The sequence below is a fragment of the Gadus morhua genome, chromosome 2, assembly GCF_902167405.1.
Source record: "Gadus morhua chromosome 2, gadMor3.0, whole genome shotgun sequence".
NCBI classification, from domain to species: Eukaryota; Metazoa; Chordata; class Actinopteri; order Gadiformes; family Gadidae; genus Gadus; species Gadus morhua.
In genome coordinates this window covers 19173362-19187501 of record NC_044049.1, presented here as the reverse complement: position 1 = coordinate 19187501, position 14140 = coordinate 19173362, and the positions used below count along the sequence as shown (strand labels likewise).

Sequence of the window (14140 nt, the reverse complement as noted above, 5' to 3'; positions counted from 1 at the left end):
TTTTTTTCTGAAACTGCAAAATAGCACAAGGGAACGTTTGCACCAGAACATGCCTCCTCCTTTCACCGAACCGCACCTTGGGGCGCAAGATTATTCCCTCATTTACTGACCTGTGGCGGAGGAAGGAAAAGAACGCTCTGCGCCAGTTTGCAAATTAGCAACAACACATGCGGCAGTGTAGAAAGTAAATTGCGCTGGAGGCAAGAAAGGGCTCTTAGAGTTGTTAGCCGAAGTGACAAACAAACTGAATTTGGAATCAGCGTGGAATCAAACGTGCCCACCGATCTGTGAAGCATTAGCATAAAAGAGGCACACAATTAAAAGCCCCTGATGGTGTCTCTAACAGCACGATGAGTCTCAGGCTAAGGAAACCATCTGAAACACTGAGGGAGAGGAAAACACTCAGTAGGGCAGAACGACCGGGGGAGACGAGGCGGACTGGGGCAACATGGATCCATGCAGTTATTCTCCCTCCTCCCTCCTCCTCCCTCCCCCAGCCCACCTCCCTCCCCCATCCCACCTCCCTCCCACCCTCCTTCCCCTCCTCCCTCCCTCTCTGGTAGACAGCTCCTGTTCGGTCCACTAATACTTATGGTGCTGAGGGGCGACATGCCGTCACTGCACTTCTATTTAGGGCATAGCTCCGCCTGCATAGCGTAGGAACCAGGTGCATGTGTGTGCGTGTGTGTACGCGTTTGTGCGCGCGTGCGTGCTTATGTGTGTGCGTGCGTGCGTGTGCGTGTGTGTGCCTGTGAGTGTGTGCGTGTGCAGTCCGTGCTGCTCCTCAGCTCTGAGAATAGGCTGCGTGGGAAGCAGCACAGTGACAGCGTTTCACCAGTGGAAGCAGCTGACTTCCGGTTGCCACGTGGCCATGCGCTGGGCTGCGGCCGCGGGGCAGCGGGTGAATTAATAAGAGACTAGAGACCGGCGTTCAGCCGACACTTTGATCCCAAACACCGGAGGATATTCTGAGAGCAGTGACTGTGACTATTGAGGTATTATTGAGTTGATGTGAAAGAACTGACAGCTGGGCGATCGAGAGACAGAAACCCCTGCGCTGGGCGGTCGAGAGAGAGAGACCCGCACGCAAGGCAGTCGAGATAGAGAGACCCCCTAACTTGAGCTCTGCTGAGGCAGAAGATCCAGACAGGAAGTGCTTACAGGACAGATCTCTTAATGAGGACGACTTTGATTCTAAAGCTCCTTTAAACCATGATGCACAAAGCTCTCCTAAACCTCAGATTGTCTTAACAAGCTGCCGAGGCGCTAATGGTCGGTGCTTCACATGTAATCACAGCAGAATGGGAGATGATGGATCCTTCCGCGAGTCTTTTACGCCTGGGACTGAGCTTAGTCTGTTAAGTCTGGGACTGACTTGGAGTCTGTGAGGTCTGGGACTGAGCCGGAGTCTGTTAGTCTGGGACTGAGCTGTCTGTGTGCTCAGGCTCCATCAGACGTAGAGACTGCTGGAGCTCAGGGCATCTAGTTGTTATTGTTGTTTCAACCATTCCCTGCAGTGGTCTCCCTGACCCCTGACCTGAGGAGGGGGCCATCATGGGGGGTCAGAGTTTAAATCCGTTGAGCATGAGTGGGTGAAGCTGTGGGCGTGTCTGTGTAGTTGTGTGAGTGTGTCTCTGCATGTCGGTGTGTGTCTCTGTGTGTCTGTGTGTCTGTGTGTGTCTGTGTGTGTCTCTGTGTGTGTGTGTGTCTGTGTGTGTGTGTGTCTGTGTGTGTCTGCGGTGCCCATGAGTGTAAGGAGTTGCATAGAAAGAGTGTATAACCACCAGAGGGAGGAGCAGAGGGAGGAGCAGAGGGTGGAGCAGAGGGTGGAGTAGAGATAGGGGTAGAGGGTGCAGCAGAGGGTGGAGTAGAGGCCCCTCCTCCACCTTAATGACGCTCTGTTGTTTCTCTCCCGTGTCTCTTGTCCTGCATGCCGCGCACATCGCGCACGTGCACGCCTCCGCGCCGCGCCACACACACATGTCTGCTCGCCTGTTCTGTTTTTCTTGTGTGTCTCCTGGGTGTGTTTCTGTGTGTGTGTGTGTTTCTGTGTGTGTGCGTTTCTGTGTGTATGCGTGTGTGTGTGTGTTTGGGTGTGTGCAAATGTATGTATGTGTGTTGGCACGTTTGTCTGTGTGTGTGTTTGTGTCTGTGTGTATTTGGTGTGCAAATGTATATGTATGTGTGTACCTGCGTATGCATGTGTGTGGTTTTGTATTGCGTGTCTGTGCGCTTGTACATGTGTTTGTCTGTGTGTCTGTGCGTACGTCTGAATGTGTGTATGCACGTGTGTTGTGTTGGTATGTGCGTGTGTGTGTGTGTGCGTGTGCACTTGTGTGTGTGTGTGTGTGTGTGTGTGCAGGAGAGCCAGTGGCTGGACAGCGTGTCTCTGCTCATCAAGGACTCCCTGGAGGGCGAGATGCAGATGATTGACAACCTGTCGGGCTCTGTCTTCCACCACTACTCCTCCCCGCCCCCCGTCTGCCGGGACTGCAGGGTCCGCACGCAAGAGGTACCCCCCCACCGGATCCCCCCGTCCGGACCTCCGAGCACGTGTACTACGTCCATGCACACACGCACGCGCAAAAACACAACCACACACACGCACGCACACACACACAGGCACACAGGCAGAATGAAGGCCTCCCGTCCATCACACTGCATTATGGAGGCTGATTGGTGCTTGCAGGCCTGAAGATGCGTGCACTCCGACCTGCAGACAGGCTGCTGGTCTGACCGCTGTCTGAGAGCTTACCGCCTGTTTCTGATAAAGAGCTTACAGCCTGTTTCTGACAGATCTACAAGAAAAGCAGGGTTTGTCAGCGTCATACAGCCTGGGCCCCTAGGCCTGGGGTCCAGGGGCCCAGGCCTAGGGGACCAGCCCTAGGGCCCAGGGTAAAGGAGGCCCCTACCTGACACTCTCACACCCTCCTCTGCATGGTGCCGCTCCTATCTCCAGACCGCTTAGACGAACGATCGTGATGATCTGTTTCCTGTTTAACGTGCTCTGCTACACACAGGAAGAAGAACTGACGCGCACGCATGCAGGCACACACCCATGCACACACGTGCACACGCAAAAACACATACACAGACACAAACACACACAAAACAACGTCAAGACAGGCAGATAAACACACACAGGTTCAGGACAGCATGCCCGTGCTGGCGTCCTTCACAGCGGTAAACATCAGAAGCTCGTTGAGAAGAGACCGTACGGACGGACTCTCCTCATCCTGTCATCCCGCTCTCTGCAGCTGCTGTCAAGCCAATCTCCTTCCCTCTCTCTCCCTCTCTCTCCCTCCCTCTACTTCCCTCTCTCTCTATCTGTCCCTCCCTCTCTCTTCATCCTGCTCTCAGCTTGTTAATGTAGTGGAGCTGTGTGTGTGTGTGTGTGTGTGTGTGTGTGTGTGTGTGTGTGCGTGTGTGTCTGTGTGTCTGTGTGTCTGTGTGTGTGTGTGTCTGTGTCTGTGTGTCTGTGCGTGCGTGTGTGTGTGTGTGTTGTGCTGCAGAACCAGGTTCATGTTAGTGTAGTTCAGATGTTGGCTAGATTAGGACCCCGATGGTCCTGGTTCAGGCTGAGGCTGGTTCTCCTATAGACGTGTTCTTCTGATCAGCCTCATCATCCGTGCCACAGGAGGAGAAAGCATTTTGTTCTAACGTAAAGCTCTATACCCTATGTCTCACCTGAAACAGTCCCAGAAACTGCGTATTTGATTATTAACTTGAGTGTTAATGGAGTACAGATTTGGCAAATGGACTGTATTCATGGAGACATCGCCACCAAACGAAGTGGGCACTTTGGTGATCTGAATCCTGAATTGTCACACATCGCTGCTGCCATTAGGAGGGCTCTCTACACTTGGCTTGCTGATCCATTATCACCCTGCCCCTCTCTCTCTCTCTCTCTCTCTCTCTCTCTCTCTCTCTCTCTCTCTCTCTCTCTCTCTCTCTCTCTCTCTCTTGTTCCCTCTTTTCTCAAATCAAGAACAAGTGCAGCAGTGAATGACTTGTTTCAGAGGCCATAGACTCCTGATATGCAACCCTATGTCTCTCTGTCGCTCTGTCTCTCTGTCTCTGGCTCTTTGTCTCTGTATCTCTGTATCTATGTCTCTGTCTCTCTGTGTCTCTCTTGTTTGGTATATATATATATATATATATATTAGAGCTGTCAGTTAAACGCGTTATTAACGGCGTTAACGCAAACCAAATTTAACGGCGTTAAAAAAAAATATTGCGCGATTAACGAAATTATTTTATAAAAAAAAAAATATATATATATTGTTTATTTTTTTTTTTCTTTGGCTCAAAACAAAGAAGCAGTAGCCTGACTGCTATGTTCAAATGACATTTGTTCAAAGCAGTCGTTTAATTGCACTATAGGCTCTTTTTTTGTATCGTCCTGTTTTGATCAGTGTATATCCCAATGTTATTATCAATAAAAAATCATTTGCAAAAGGCAAGCCGATGCACTTCACCATGTTGATAAGAGAATTATAATGAGAAGAATTATGGGACAAAAAAATCAAGGGATATTTAGCATAGAAAAAGAATTTGCGATTAATCACGATTAATTAGAGTTAACTATGACATTAATGCGATTAATCACGATTAAATATTTTAATCGCTTGACAGCTCTAATATATATATATATATGCGTGTTTTACTTTCCTATTACGATCTGAAGTAAGCCAGATCTATAAACCCAGCAGGAGATTTCATGTGCTGTATGTTTTACTTGACCTACAAATAACTAACTAGTAACTAACTATTACTGCTGATGCAGGCATACGTTAAGCAGCGCATCAACGTATTAACTTAACTTAACTTAACTAAACTTAACGTGCATCATATCAATGAGCAGGGAGGGGCGGTCGGCACGTTGCTCAAGGACCGCTCAAGGTAGGCTGTCTCCATCGGGGATTTAAACACACAACCCTTCGACCTGGAGTCTAACCCTTAGGTGTCATTGTAGTGTCGTCGTCCCCTCGCCCACCACTGATCACTGAGAAACTGTGTGCCCCGCCCCCGCCCCCCAGCAGATCCAGATGGCGGAGATCGAGCAGGCCTCCCTGAGGTCGGAGCCGCAGTCTGACAAGTCGTCGTCGCCCCCCCCCCCTCCCTGACGACCTCAGCCTGGAGGAAGGCGCCGGCCGCTACCAGCTGCTGCTGCACAGCGACCACAAGGTGACCACCCTTCACCCCCCCCCCCCCCCCCCCCCCGGCTCTGTTTTAAAGCGTTGAGGGGCTTCAGACCAGCAGGCTGATGGTCTCCACTGGTCAGAGGAGCTTCAGACCAGCAGGCTGAAGGTCTCCACTGAGGAGCTTCAGGAGCTCCAGGAGACCAGCTGGGTGATGTCCGTCCGTCTCCAGCCCTCCTGTCTCAGTGGTGAATCCAGTTCGACCAACCAGCCTCTGGCCGTGGTGATGGATCCTCTTTTCCTCGGTACACTCTGTGACTGAAGCCGAGCGCTGACCACTGGAATGTTAGGATGCTTTCCACCAATGAAGCAAATGTTCTCTGTTAGCATAATGTGGCAACACAAGAGCAGGCTGATCGAACAGACTCAGACTGGGGCTCAGTACCAGAGCAGGCTGGTCAAACAGACTCTGACTGGGGCTCAGTACCAGAGCAGGTTGGTCAGACAGAGTACTTGATGCAACACTTGATAAATGAAGAGCAGAATGTTAATTCAGTCCCCATCGCTGGTAAGCAGGACCAGATGAGAGCAGCATGGGTTGAGCCAGTGGGCAGACACACAACCACAGACGCTGGTTTCAACGCAGGACGACCGTATTGCTGCAAAGCCTTTGCTCTTCTCCTCCTCAATCTGTAGCTTCATTATATTCTCTCGACATGCAGTAAATGTACGGAAAAGTGTGTCACCCCCATTAATTTATCTCTACTTTAGCCTTCACTCTGGCCTCTCTCGCTCCCTATCCCTCTCTCTCTCTCTCTCTCTCTCTCTCTCTCTCTCTCTCTCTCTCTCTCTCTCTCTCTCTCTCTCTCTCTCTCTCTCTCTCTCTCTCTCTCTCTCTCTCTCTCTCTCTCTCTCCCTCCCTCTCTCTCTCTCTCTCTCTCTCTCTCTCTCTCTCTCTCTCTCTCTCTCTCTCTCTCTCTCTCTCTCTCTCTCATTTTAATTGCAGCATACATTTATATAGATGTTTATATGTAGGTGTGTGTGAGTGTTGGGTTTGTATGGGTGCTCATGCTCTCTACTATAGCTGCATTCTCTCCCCTCCCACCCCCCTCCCACTGCCCCCCCAACCAGGCTGTGAACCAGCGTTCCTTAGGAGGTAGGGAAGGAGAGAAGGAAGGAAGGGATGAAGGGGGGAGGGAACATGAGCGGGAGGGTGGAGGTGGGAAGAGGGAGGATTAGCTTAAACTCTGGGGGGGTGGGGTGTGGGGGGGGGGGGGGGGGGGGGGGGGGCGGGGGGGGGGGGGGTACGGGAGAGAAGACTTCAGGTCAAGGCAGCTAGAGTAGAGAGAGTGTGATGTGGAGTGTGTGAGTGTGTCAGTTTGTCTGTGTGTGTGTGAGAGTGTTTGTACAAACTACACACACACATACACACACTCTTACCCATTCAAACTCAAGAGAGAATGCTGACTGTAAAATGACAAACAAAGCTTTGGCTTAGTCCCTGATGGATGCACATATTGAGGTGTATGTGTGTACAATGTCTCCATATGGACCAGCAGCAGGAGATGGTGGAGGCTGGTTGGCATGGAGACCTGAGCAGGCCGGGTGGAGACAGGAATGCACGAGCACAGATTCAAAATAGAGAAGATGGAGAGGAGCAAGCATACAGATATTAATAGAAGTGGGAAACTTCAACCGATAGAGAAGTGTCCCGTAGGAGTTTACCCTACATCCTCCTTCATCCACACCTCTCCTCTAAGACGAAGACACAGGACAGGGAGGATCAGTTGAAGGCCAGTGGGCAGCATGACCCCTGACCTCACAGCCAGGCAGTGTGGACGGTGCCGACCCCCTGACCTCACAGCCAGAGAGTGTGGCAGGGGCTGAGGCTGCAGGTCCAGTCCTGGTAGATGCTAACCTTTTAAGATGAATCGGTCTAAAATAATCAAACTCCAAGTCCACTCCCTGGATCCTCTGTTTGAAGATGCATCATGAATTATTTTATGCAACATTCATTTCTGCTTCAATCTTGCCATAAATCTGTGTTCGTGTTCGATTTTTTGCAAGAAGTGAACGTAGGTTCAGTTTTTAAAAAGCTCGTCTCCACATCCTGAAGACGTTCTCCTCCCCCCCCCTCCCAGGGAGCCAGGAGAACAGCGACTCCCAGAGCTCAGAGGAGGCGGGGGGCTTCCACCAGGCAGGAGACACCCAGACCCAGACCCAGGTGGGGCTGGAGCCCCCCTCCCTGATCTCAGGAGAGGCCCAGAAGGAGGAGGAGGTGGAGGAGGAGGGGAGGGCGCTGCTGGAGCTGATGAGCTGGAGGTCCAGGCAGACCAGCCACCAGCAGCACCACCAGAGGAGCCCCGGTGAGCAGGGGGGGGGGGGGTGGGCATGGTTATAGTATGGTGAGAGTACCGTAACATGAAGGATGGAGCAGAGGGGAATACACTGTATTGAATAATTAAGGAGGTCTCTAACTAAACTCAGGTCAGGTCGTTGACGCAGGCAGACCAGGGTAGGGGACCCCCTAAAGGTAGGGGTCCTGTGTGCCTCAATGAACTGACCTGAGTTTAACTGTTTAACAGCTTCACTGTTCACAAGCATGCTGACAGCGAAGCGTCCAATCCCAGCCTCAGGAGCCTCCGGCCCCTTCAATGCTTCGGCCAGGGACATTGTTTTACCTAAACCTCAATCCATGGAGGCGTAACGCGTACCTTCGTATCCAAGTGAGCGGTCAAGTATCGAGCGCTCTAAGGACCAGCACCCCCGTCATGGTCAATGCACTGAGCTTGTACCGCGCTCTTCTAACCAGTGGCCGCTCAAAGCGCTTCACCATCTCGCCTAACATTCACCCATTCACACACACATTAACACACCGACAGCCGTGTCAACCACGCAGGGCGACAGCCAGCTCGTCAGGGGGAGTGAGGCGTCTCAAGGACGCCTCAGCAACCTTCCGGTTAACAGCCGACCAGCTCTACCTCCTGAGCGACATGCTGCCATCATCAATCAACGCCGAAACATTGAGTCTGTCAGCCCAAGCCAACCGTCCACCCCTCCCTCTCCCAGGGGCGTGTCGAGCAGCAGGGGGCGGAGTGCCGAGGGGGACGAGAACGCCGAGAGGGGTCCGGGGACCCGCTGTCCCGCTTCCGCCTACCGGTGGACTTCTTCCACCAGTGGCGGTCCCCCAATCCCGGCCCGCCCCGCAGGCGCAGCCTGCGTCTGACCCGGGGCTTGAGGCTGGACCTCGCCTGCCACCTGGGCCTCGCTGAGATCCCCCGGGGCCCGCAACACCACGCTCTGCACGCAGGTCAGTACGGCAGTGGCCCCAGGTCAGTGGTCCACCAGGGGCCTGAGGTCAGTAGTCCACCAGGGGTCCAGGTCAGTGGTCCAGCAGGGGCCCCAGGCCTCACTACGCTCAGAGATATGTTCCCTTGACGTTTGTTCCTTCCCGCATCTAGCAATATAACTACTGATACAATTTATTTATGTTGTTTATTTTTTTCAGAACTACATGATTTACTTATATTATTTAGAATCTGTAATTATAATAATACTGGTACTCTTGTAAGCGTGAGCATCCATGTTTTTTCCAACCCCTGCAGGGTTTGTGATGTTCTCTGTAGTTCTTTGCCTGTGTCGTAAAGGAGCTAGTCCCGTAATGGTATCGGATCGGCACCTTAGACTGCGTGGCCTGCCGATACCGATGCTGCATTTTAAGGGAGTATCGGATGAATTTCCGATGCTGATATCTGTAACACAGCTACCTTTGGATGATGCTGTCTGTGTCCCCCCCCCAGCACCCGTCCACAGCGACTCGTCCCTGGCAACGGGCAGCTCGGAGGCAGCCTGCAGACCACACTGGAGGAGGGCCTGAGCTTCAGCGTGTCCCCGCCCGGAACCTGGACCCCCCCTTCCCCCTGGCGCCTCTCCCCCTCCTCTTCCCCTCGCTTACGTTGCACAGGGACGACCCCGCCGCCGCCGGCCCCCCCCCAGGGGCACCGGCCGCCTTCCGGCCTCACCCTCCAGGCCACCAGGGGCCACAGAGGAGCCAGAGCAGCGGCCGCGGCAGCGCCAGCCCGGGCTGCACACGGGAGGACTCCATGGACCCCTCGGACGAGGACCTGGGCATCGGCATCGGCATCGGCCCCTCCCTGGGGGGCTGCGGCTGCGGCCAGGCGGGGAACAGCGAACACTTGTCAGAGACGCTGAGCAGCCTGTCGCTCACCTCGCTGCTCTCGCCCGGCTCCCTTGCGCCCCGCGGAGGCGGCGTGAAGAAGTGCAGCAGCACAGGGAGCCTTGAACAGGGGGGGGCGCTGCTCTCGTCACGGGGCAGGGAGGGCCACAAGGGGGTCCTGGGTCTGGAGCTCATGGACCCTCAGGGCTTCCTGGCCAACCCCTCGATGGGGCTTGGGGACGGGCGGGGCAGCGGGGGGCGGCGGGGGGACGGAGGAAGGGGCGGCGGGCACGAGTCCTTCAGCCTGAAGAGCTCCAACCAGACGCTGGTGGGGCCCCGCCGGAAGAACAGATGAAGAACACCGCCGCCCCCCGCCTCGTGTCCCCACCCTCTGGCTCCGAACCGTCGCCTCCCCCTTTACTCTCCCTGTCACACTGCGGCCGGCGTGACGTCACTTGATGTCCTGTGTTCCCACCCCCATCCCGCCCAGACCCTGTCCGGATGTGTTTGTGAGCGCGCCCAGGCTGAACTCGGGCGGTCCGGTGGGTCAGAGGAGGACTAGTGTGGCCCTCAGAGCGGGGGCCAACAGGGCAGAACAGGGCCTCTAGCTGCTGAGGGCTGGTACCACTAGAGGCCACGCATGGTTCTGGTCGACTGCAGCCCGGAGGCCCTCTTTATATCAGGGAGTTTACAGCAAAAGGCACAGAGCTGAAAATCAAAAGACACACACAGAATGGTGTTCCTTGCTTCCCTACTGTCTTTTTCCTCTGTTTGTTGGTTTCGCTGTTCGGCGTCTCGGGGTCTCGGACGGTGACAGTGCAGCAGTAGAAGGATCCGGTTTAGACCCGTTCCACGCCGGCCCCGCGGCTCGACAGCGGCTCCGCGGGGTGGGGCGTGGGGCATGGTCAGCAGGAGGAAATACAATGGCGAAGATGGGAACCAGCCGGTCATCTGTCTGCGAGCAGGAGCAGAAGTCCGTCACCGCGCCGCTCTCCCCCACCAGGAGCTTCTGCTGAGAGGGTTAGGGTTAGTGCGAGGTGGAGGAGAGTTCATGTGTGTGTGTGTGTTTGTGAGTGTGTTTTTCTATGTGTGTGATTGCGTGTCAGAAGGCTGATTGCCTGAATGCAGCACATGGAGAACGGCCTCAGCACGTCTTTATATCTTTAGCGGAGTATTCAGGATGAGAGGAACTCCGGAAGAGGAACCTCTGCCAACAGCTTTTTGAGTGGCAGCTGTACACAAACGGAACCTTGCATGCAGTGATATGTGACTCTTCTTTATGGGTTTTCTTTGCGGGTTTAACCTCGGGCATTGCTCAATCAAACATGGAAGGGGAGCAGCGAGCGCTGATGAAAGAAGGACGTTTGAAGAATAAAAGGACATTTCCTTAGAGTAGAGGAGAGTGAAGGGATGTATTGTAACCGTATAATCCAAAGGGATTTGTTTGTCTGAAGAGTTATTTAGGACCACGCGATGGACTTGTCGCACACTCCACATGGGTTGGACTGCATGACGGAACCTCATTTAATCCTTTGCTCTGTATTAACGATGTCAGTGTCGGTGATTACCACGTGGTTCTATTCACTTTTTTTGTCCACGAGCGACTAGGCCAGTGTTTCTCTGTCCCCACGCCCCTTTACAGTCTTAAGTATCGTCAGGACTCTGTCTGCCAGTGACTTCCACTTTTTATAAGGTTGGAGAAAAGATTACTTTTTTAAAATGGTGTCATGTGGAAAAACCACCAAGCAAAAAATGTATTCCTGAGCTTGAAGTAATGTTCCCTTAGTTCCTGCTTCGACCACCTCCTCCACCTCCACACCTCAACCCCCACCTCTCCCCCGGGCTCCACCTCCTCCACCCCTCTCTGGGCTCAAACCTCCTCCACCTCCAAGACCCTCCACCCCGCGACGAGGACTCTTCTCCCTCCTGTACTTGTTCTGGTTCCGGTCGGCACAGAGAGACGCAGGATCATCACAGTAGGACTGCAGCCAGAACCCATAACCTGCAGCAATGACGTTCACACTGGGCTGACCCACACACTGGGAGGGAGGGCCTAACCTACACACTGGGTTGACTTTGGTTTCTGTTGGCCTTTGCTTCCGATGCTAACAGAGAACATCACTACAGATTAAAAAGAACAAAAACGAAAATGCTGGTCTGTTTGAAGCTTTAGTGTGTGTGTGGAGGCTCACGGCCCTGAGCACGGCTCTGGGAGCGCCGTACAGGACGTCTCTGCTCCTCATCGTCTTCTTTAACTGACACCCTGATGCACTTGACATGCTCTTCCTCCTGCTCCTTCTATTCCTTTCACACACACACACACACACACACATCTGTTGTAGCAACACTTTTATACAGCCTGGAGGGGCCAATGGGAGCTGGAGCGGGAGCGGACCGGGGTTCGGGAAACATTCGGAGGGTGGGGGAGGGGGGTTTTGGATGTCATGCCAGTGGATTGATTGATTATTGAAGTAGGAGATGTTGATCTTTAGAGCCTAATAAGACTTGTATATCATTAGTGTTTTTATCATGACCTTTGAGTTATTTTGGAATATAATGAGGTGAGAAAAGAATGCGAGGGTGGACCTTTTTGGTGACTGTTTAAACCACATGATGTTGAATATCAATGATTGATATTGGCGACGAACATTGTATGTGTGCGCCCGTATGTGTGTGTGTGTGTGTGCCTGCCTTTGAGTGTGTGCATGTGTACTTATGCATGCGTGTGTGGATGTGTGTGTATGGGACAGAGATAGTGTATATGTGCGCATACATGTGCGTGCATGTGTGCGTGTTTTTCTGTGTGTGCGTACATCTGAACAGCGTCAGGTGAGCCCCTCCCTGACAGTTTGTGTTCCATGGCGACATGATCACAATCTGTCGTCCGGGCGGGACAACATCACAACAACAAACAAAGGCAACCTTGAAGGGCTGTTTGAGCTTCAAAGAAACGGTCCTCCTTGGAGGTCAGAGGTCAGAGGTTAACCTGACTACACAGCAATAAATGTTCTATGTGACCCTCAGCCATTTCCTGTGTCTGTCCTTCCTGTGTGTGTGACCAATCAGGTGTGAGCTGGGCGGACAAGATGATCATGTGACATGTCTTCAAACTCACGTCAGGGAGGAAAACGTCACCTCAACTCTTTTTTTTAACAGTTGAGAAGTTATTTAAAGTACAATTAACATATTAAAGCACTTTGACACTGTTCCCTGTTTCTACTCCCAGAAGGATATTAAATAATTTCTTCCTCATTTAAATACGACGTATAGTCATAATGCTTCATGTGTTCACACGTATCCTTCATTAGAGAGAGAGATGAGAGCAACTGGCCTCTCTCTCTGACATCGATTACCTATTAACGGTCGATCGGGTGACAGATAAAGAAAGAATAATATGAAGGGAGGAGGAGGGGGGAGAGGGGGGAGGAGAGAGAGGGGGAGAGAGTTCTCCTCCTGTCTCCTCACCCTTTGTGTTGCTGCCTCCGCAGGCTCATTGCAGAACACAGATCCACGGAGCATGGAGGGGATGGACACCCCAGGGTCCTAATGCCCTCTCTCTCTTCCTGTGGGTACTCCGCAATAGGAGGGTGTGTGTTGCTCAATCTCTTGCTCAATCTCGTGTGGCTGTACGCCACTTGTCCCTCTAAGAAGTTCTGGACGCCGACCGCACGGGGCCGCGTAACTATTTAGCCTGCCAGAGTCTCGTTTGTTGTCGGAATTAACCAGACAAATCGCTCCACCAACTACGAACGGCCATGCACCACCTTACCAAACACACAGCTGTGCGTGTGTGTTTGGTAAGGTGAGTATGTGTGTGTTTGACCTATTAGTCTCCTGTTGTCTTCTTGGTGTGTTAGTGTGAACTCGGCCTGGCTGCCCTCACATGTCCATGCATCAGGTCAACGCAACATCTACACTCTTCAAGTCAACATTACAGACACACTTAGTCCAGAGTAAAATCAACTTTTCAAGTTACCACACTACGTTGACACTATGAGGGCACACTTAAAGTTCACACTACGAGGGCACACTCAGGCCCCGTCCACACGAAGCCGATTTCATGGCGAAACCGCAAAGGTCTTGTACGGTTCGGCCTTCCGTCCACACCAAGCCAGTGAATCCGCTGACCGAAACCGTAAACTTCTGAAACCACCCTCGGAGGTGGTTTCAAATCTACCCGGTTTTGTTTTGGATTCGTGTGGACGCCTGAAACTGTAAACCATGACGTCATCGCCCCAGCCCTCGACCCTCTAGCCAATGACTGTTAAGCCCGCAGAGTCTCAGAACTCACAACAAAAAAGATGATGGCGGACTACAGGCTTGTAATGGTTCTGCAGCAGACCATGTCCCTTGTTGGCTAAGCAATTATTTATTGAGACTGTTGACTGACCGTTTGTTTGTGTTGTTAGTGGTTCGAGGGGCAGCCTCTATGCGCATGCTCGCCTCTTCTTATTTAATTTTCTTATGGATTTCTGTAGCAGAAGCAGCGCCCCTTTTGGGCCTGGCATGTGTACTACAGCATTTCTACAGTTCTACCCGGTTTCGCTTGACTCCTTTACGGAGATACTCCGAAACCTTCGTGTTTCGGAGTACCCGAGGCTTCGTGTGGACGGGGCCTTAATGTTCACACTTAAAGTTCACACTACGAGAAACACTTAAAGATTATACAGGCTTCATCATTCCACCATGTAGCACGTCATGCAGAGTAGTTAGTTCAGAGGAGCCCTCTTTTGACGGACCGTAAAGCTTCCTCAACTGGACGATAACGACTCGCTGTTTCAATGAGAGAAGCCCGCTGGCATTTAGTTCAATGCTTCCACAA

At 52.6% G+C, this 14140-nt stretch overlaps 1 protein-coding gene across 1 annotated transcript in view; it reads left to right on the top strand.

The window, feature by feature from the left end:
- LOC115556964 (voltage-dependent T-type calcium channel subunit alpha-1I-like) overlaps positions 1-12341 on the top strand; it is a 204845-nt gene extending 192504 nt beyond the window's left edge. Inside the window, 10 exon segments of the mRNA XM_030374435.1 lie at positions 2363-2512; positions 5040-5111; positions 5113-5187; positions 6273-6297; positions 7283-7507; positions 8170-8384; positions 8386-8455; positions 8942-8980; positions 8983-9138; positions 9141-12341. Coding sequence (XP_030230295.1) covers positions 2363-2512; positions 5040-5111; positions 5113-5187; positions 6273-6297; positions 7283-7507; positions 8170-8384; positions 8386-8455; positions 8942-8980; positions 8983-9138; positions 9141-9673 — 1560 coding nt within the window. The 3' untranslated portion in view covers positions 9674-12341.
- Positions 12342-14140: the final 1799 nt, after the last annotated feature.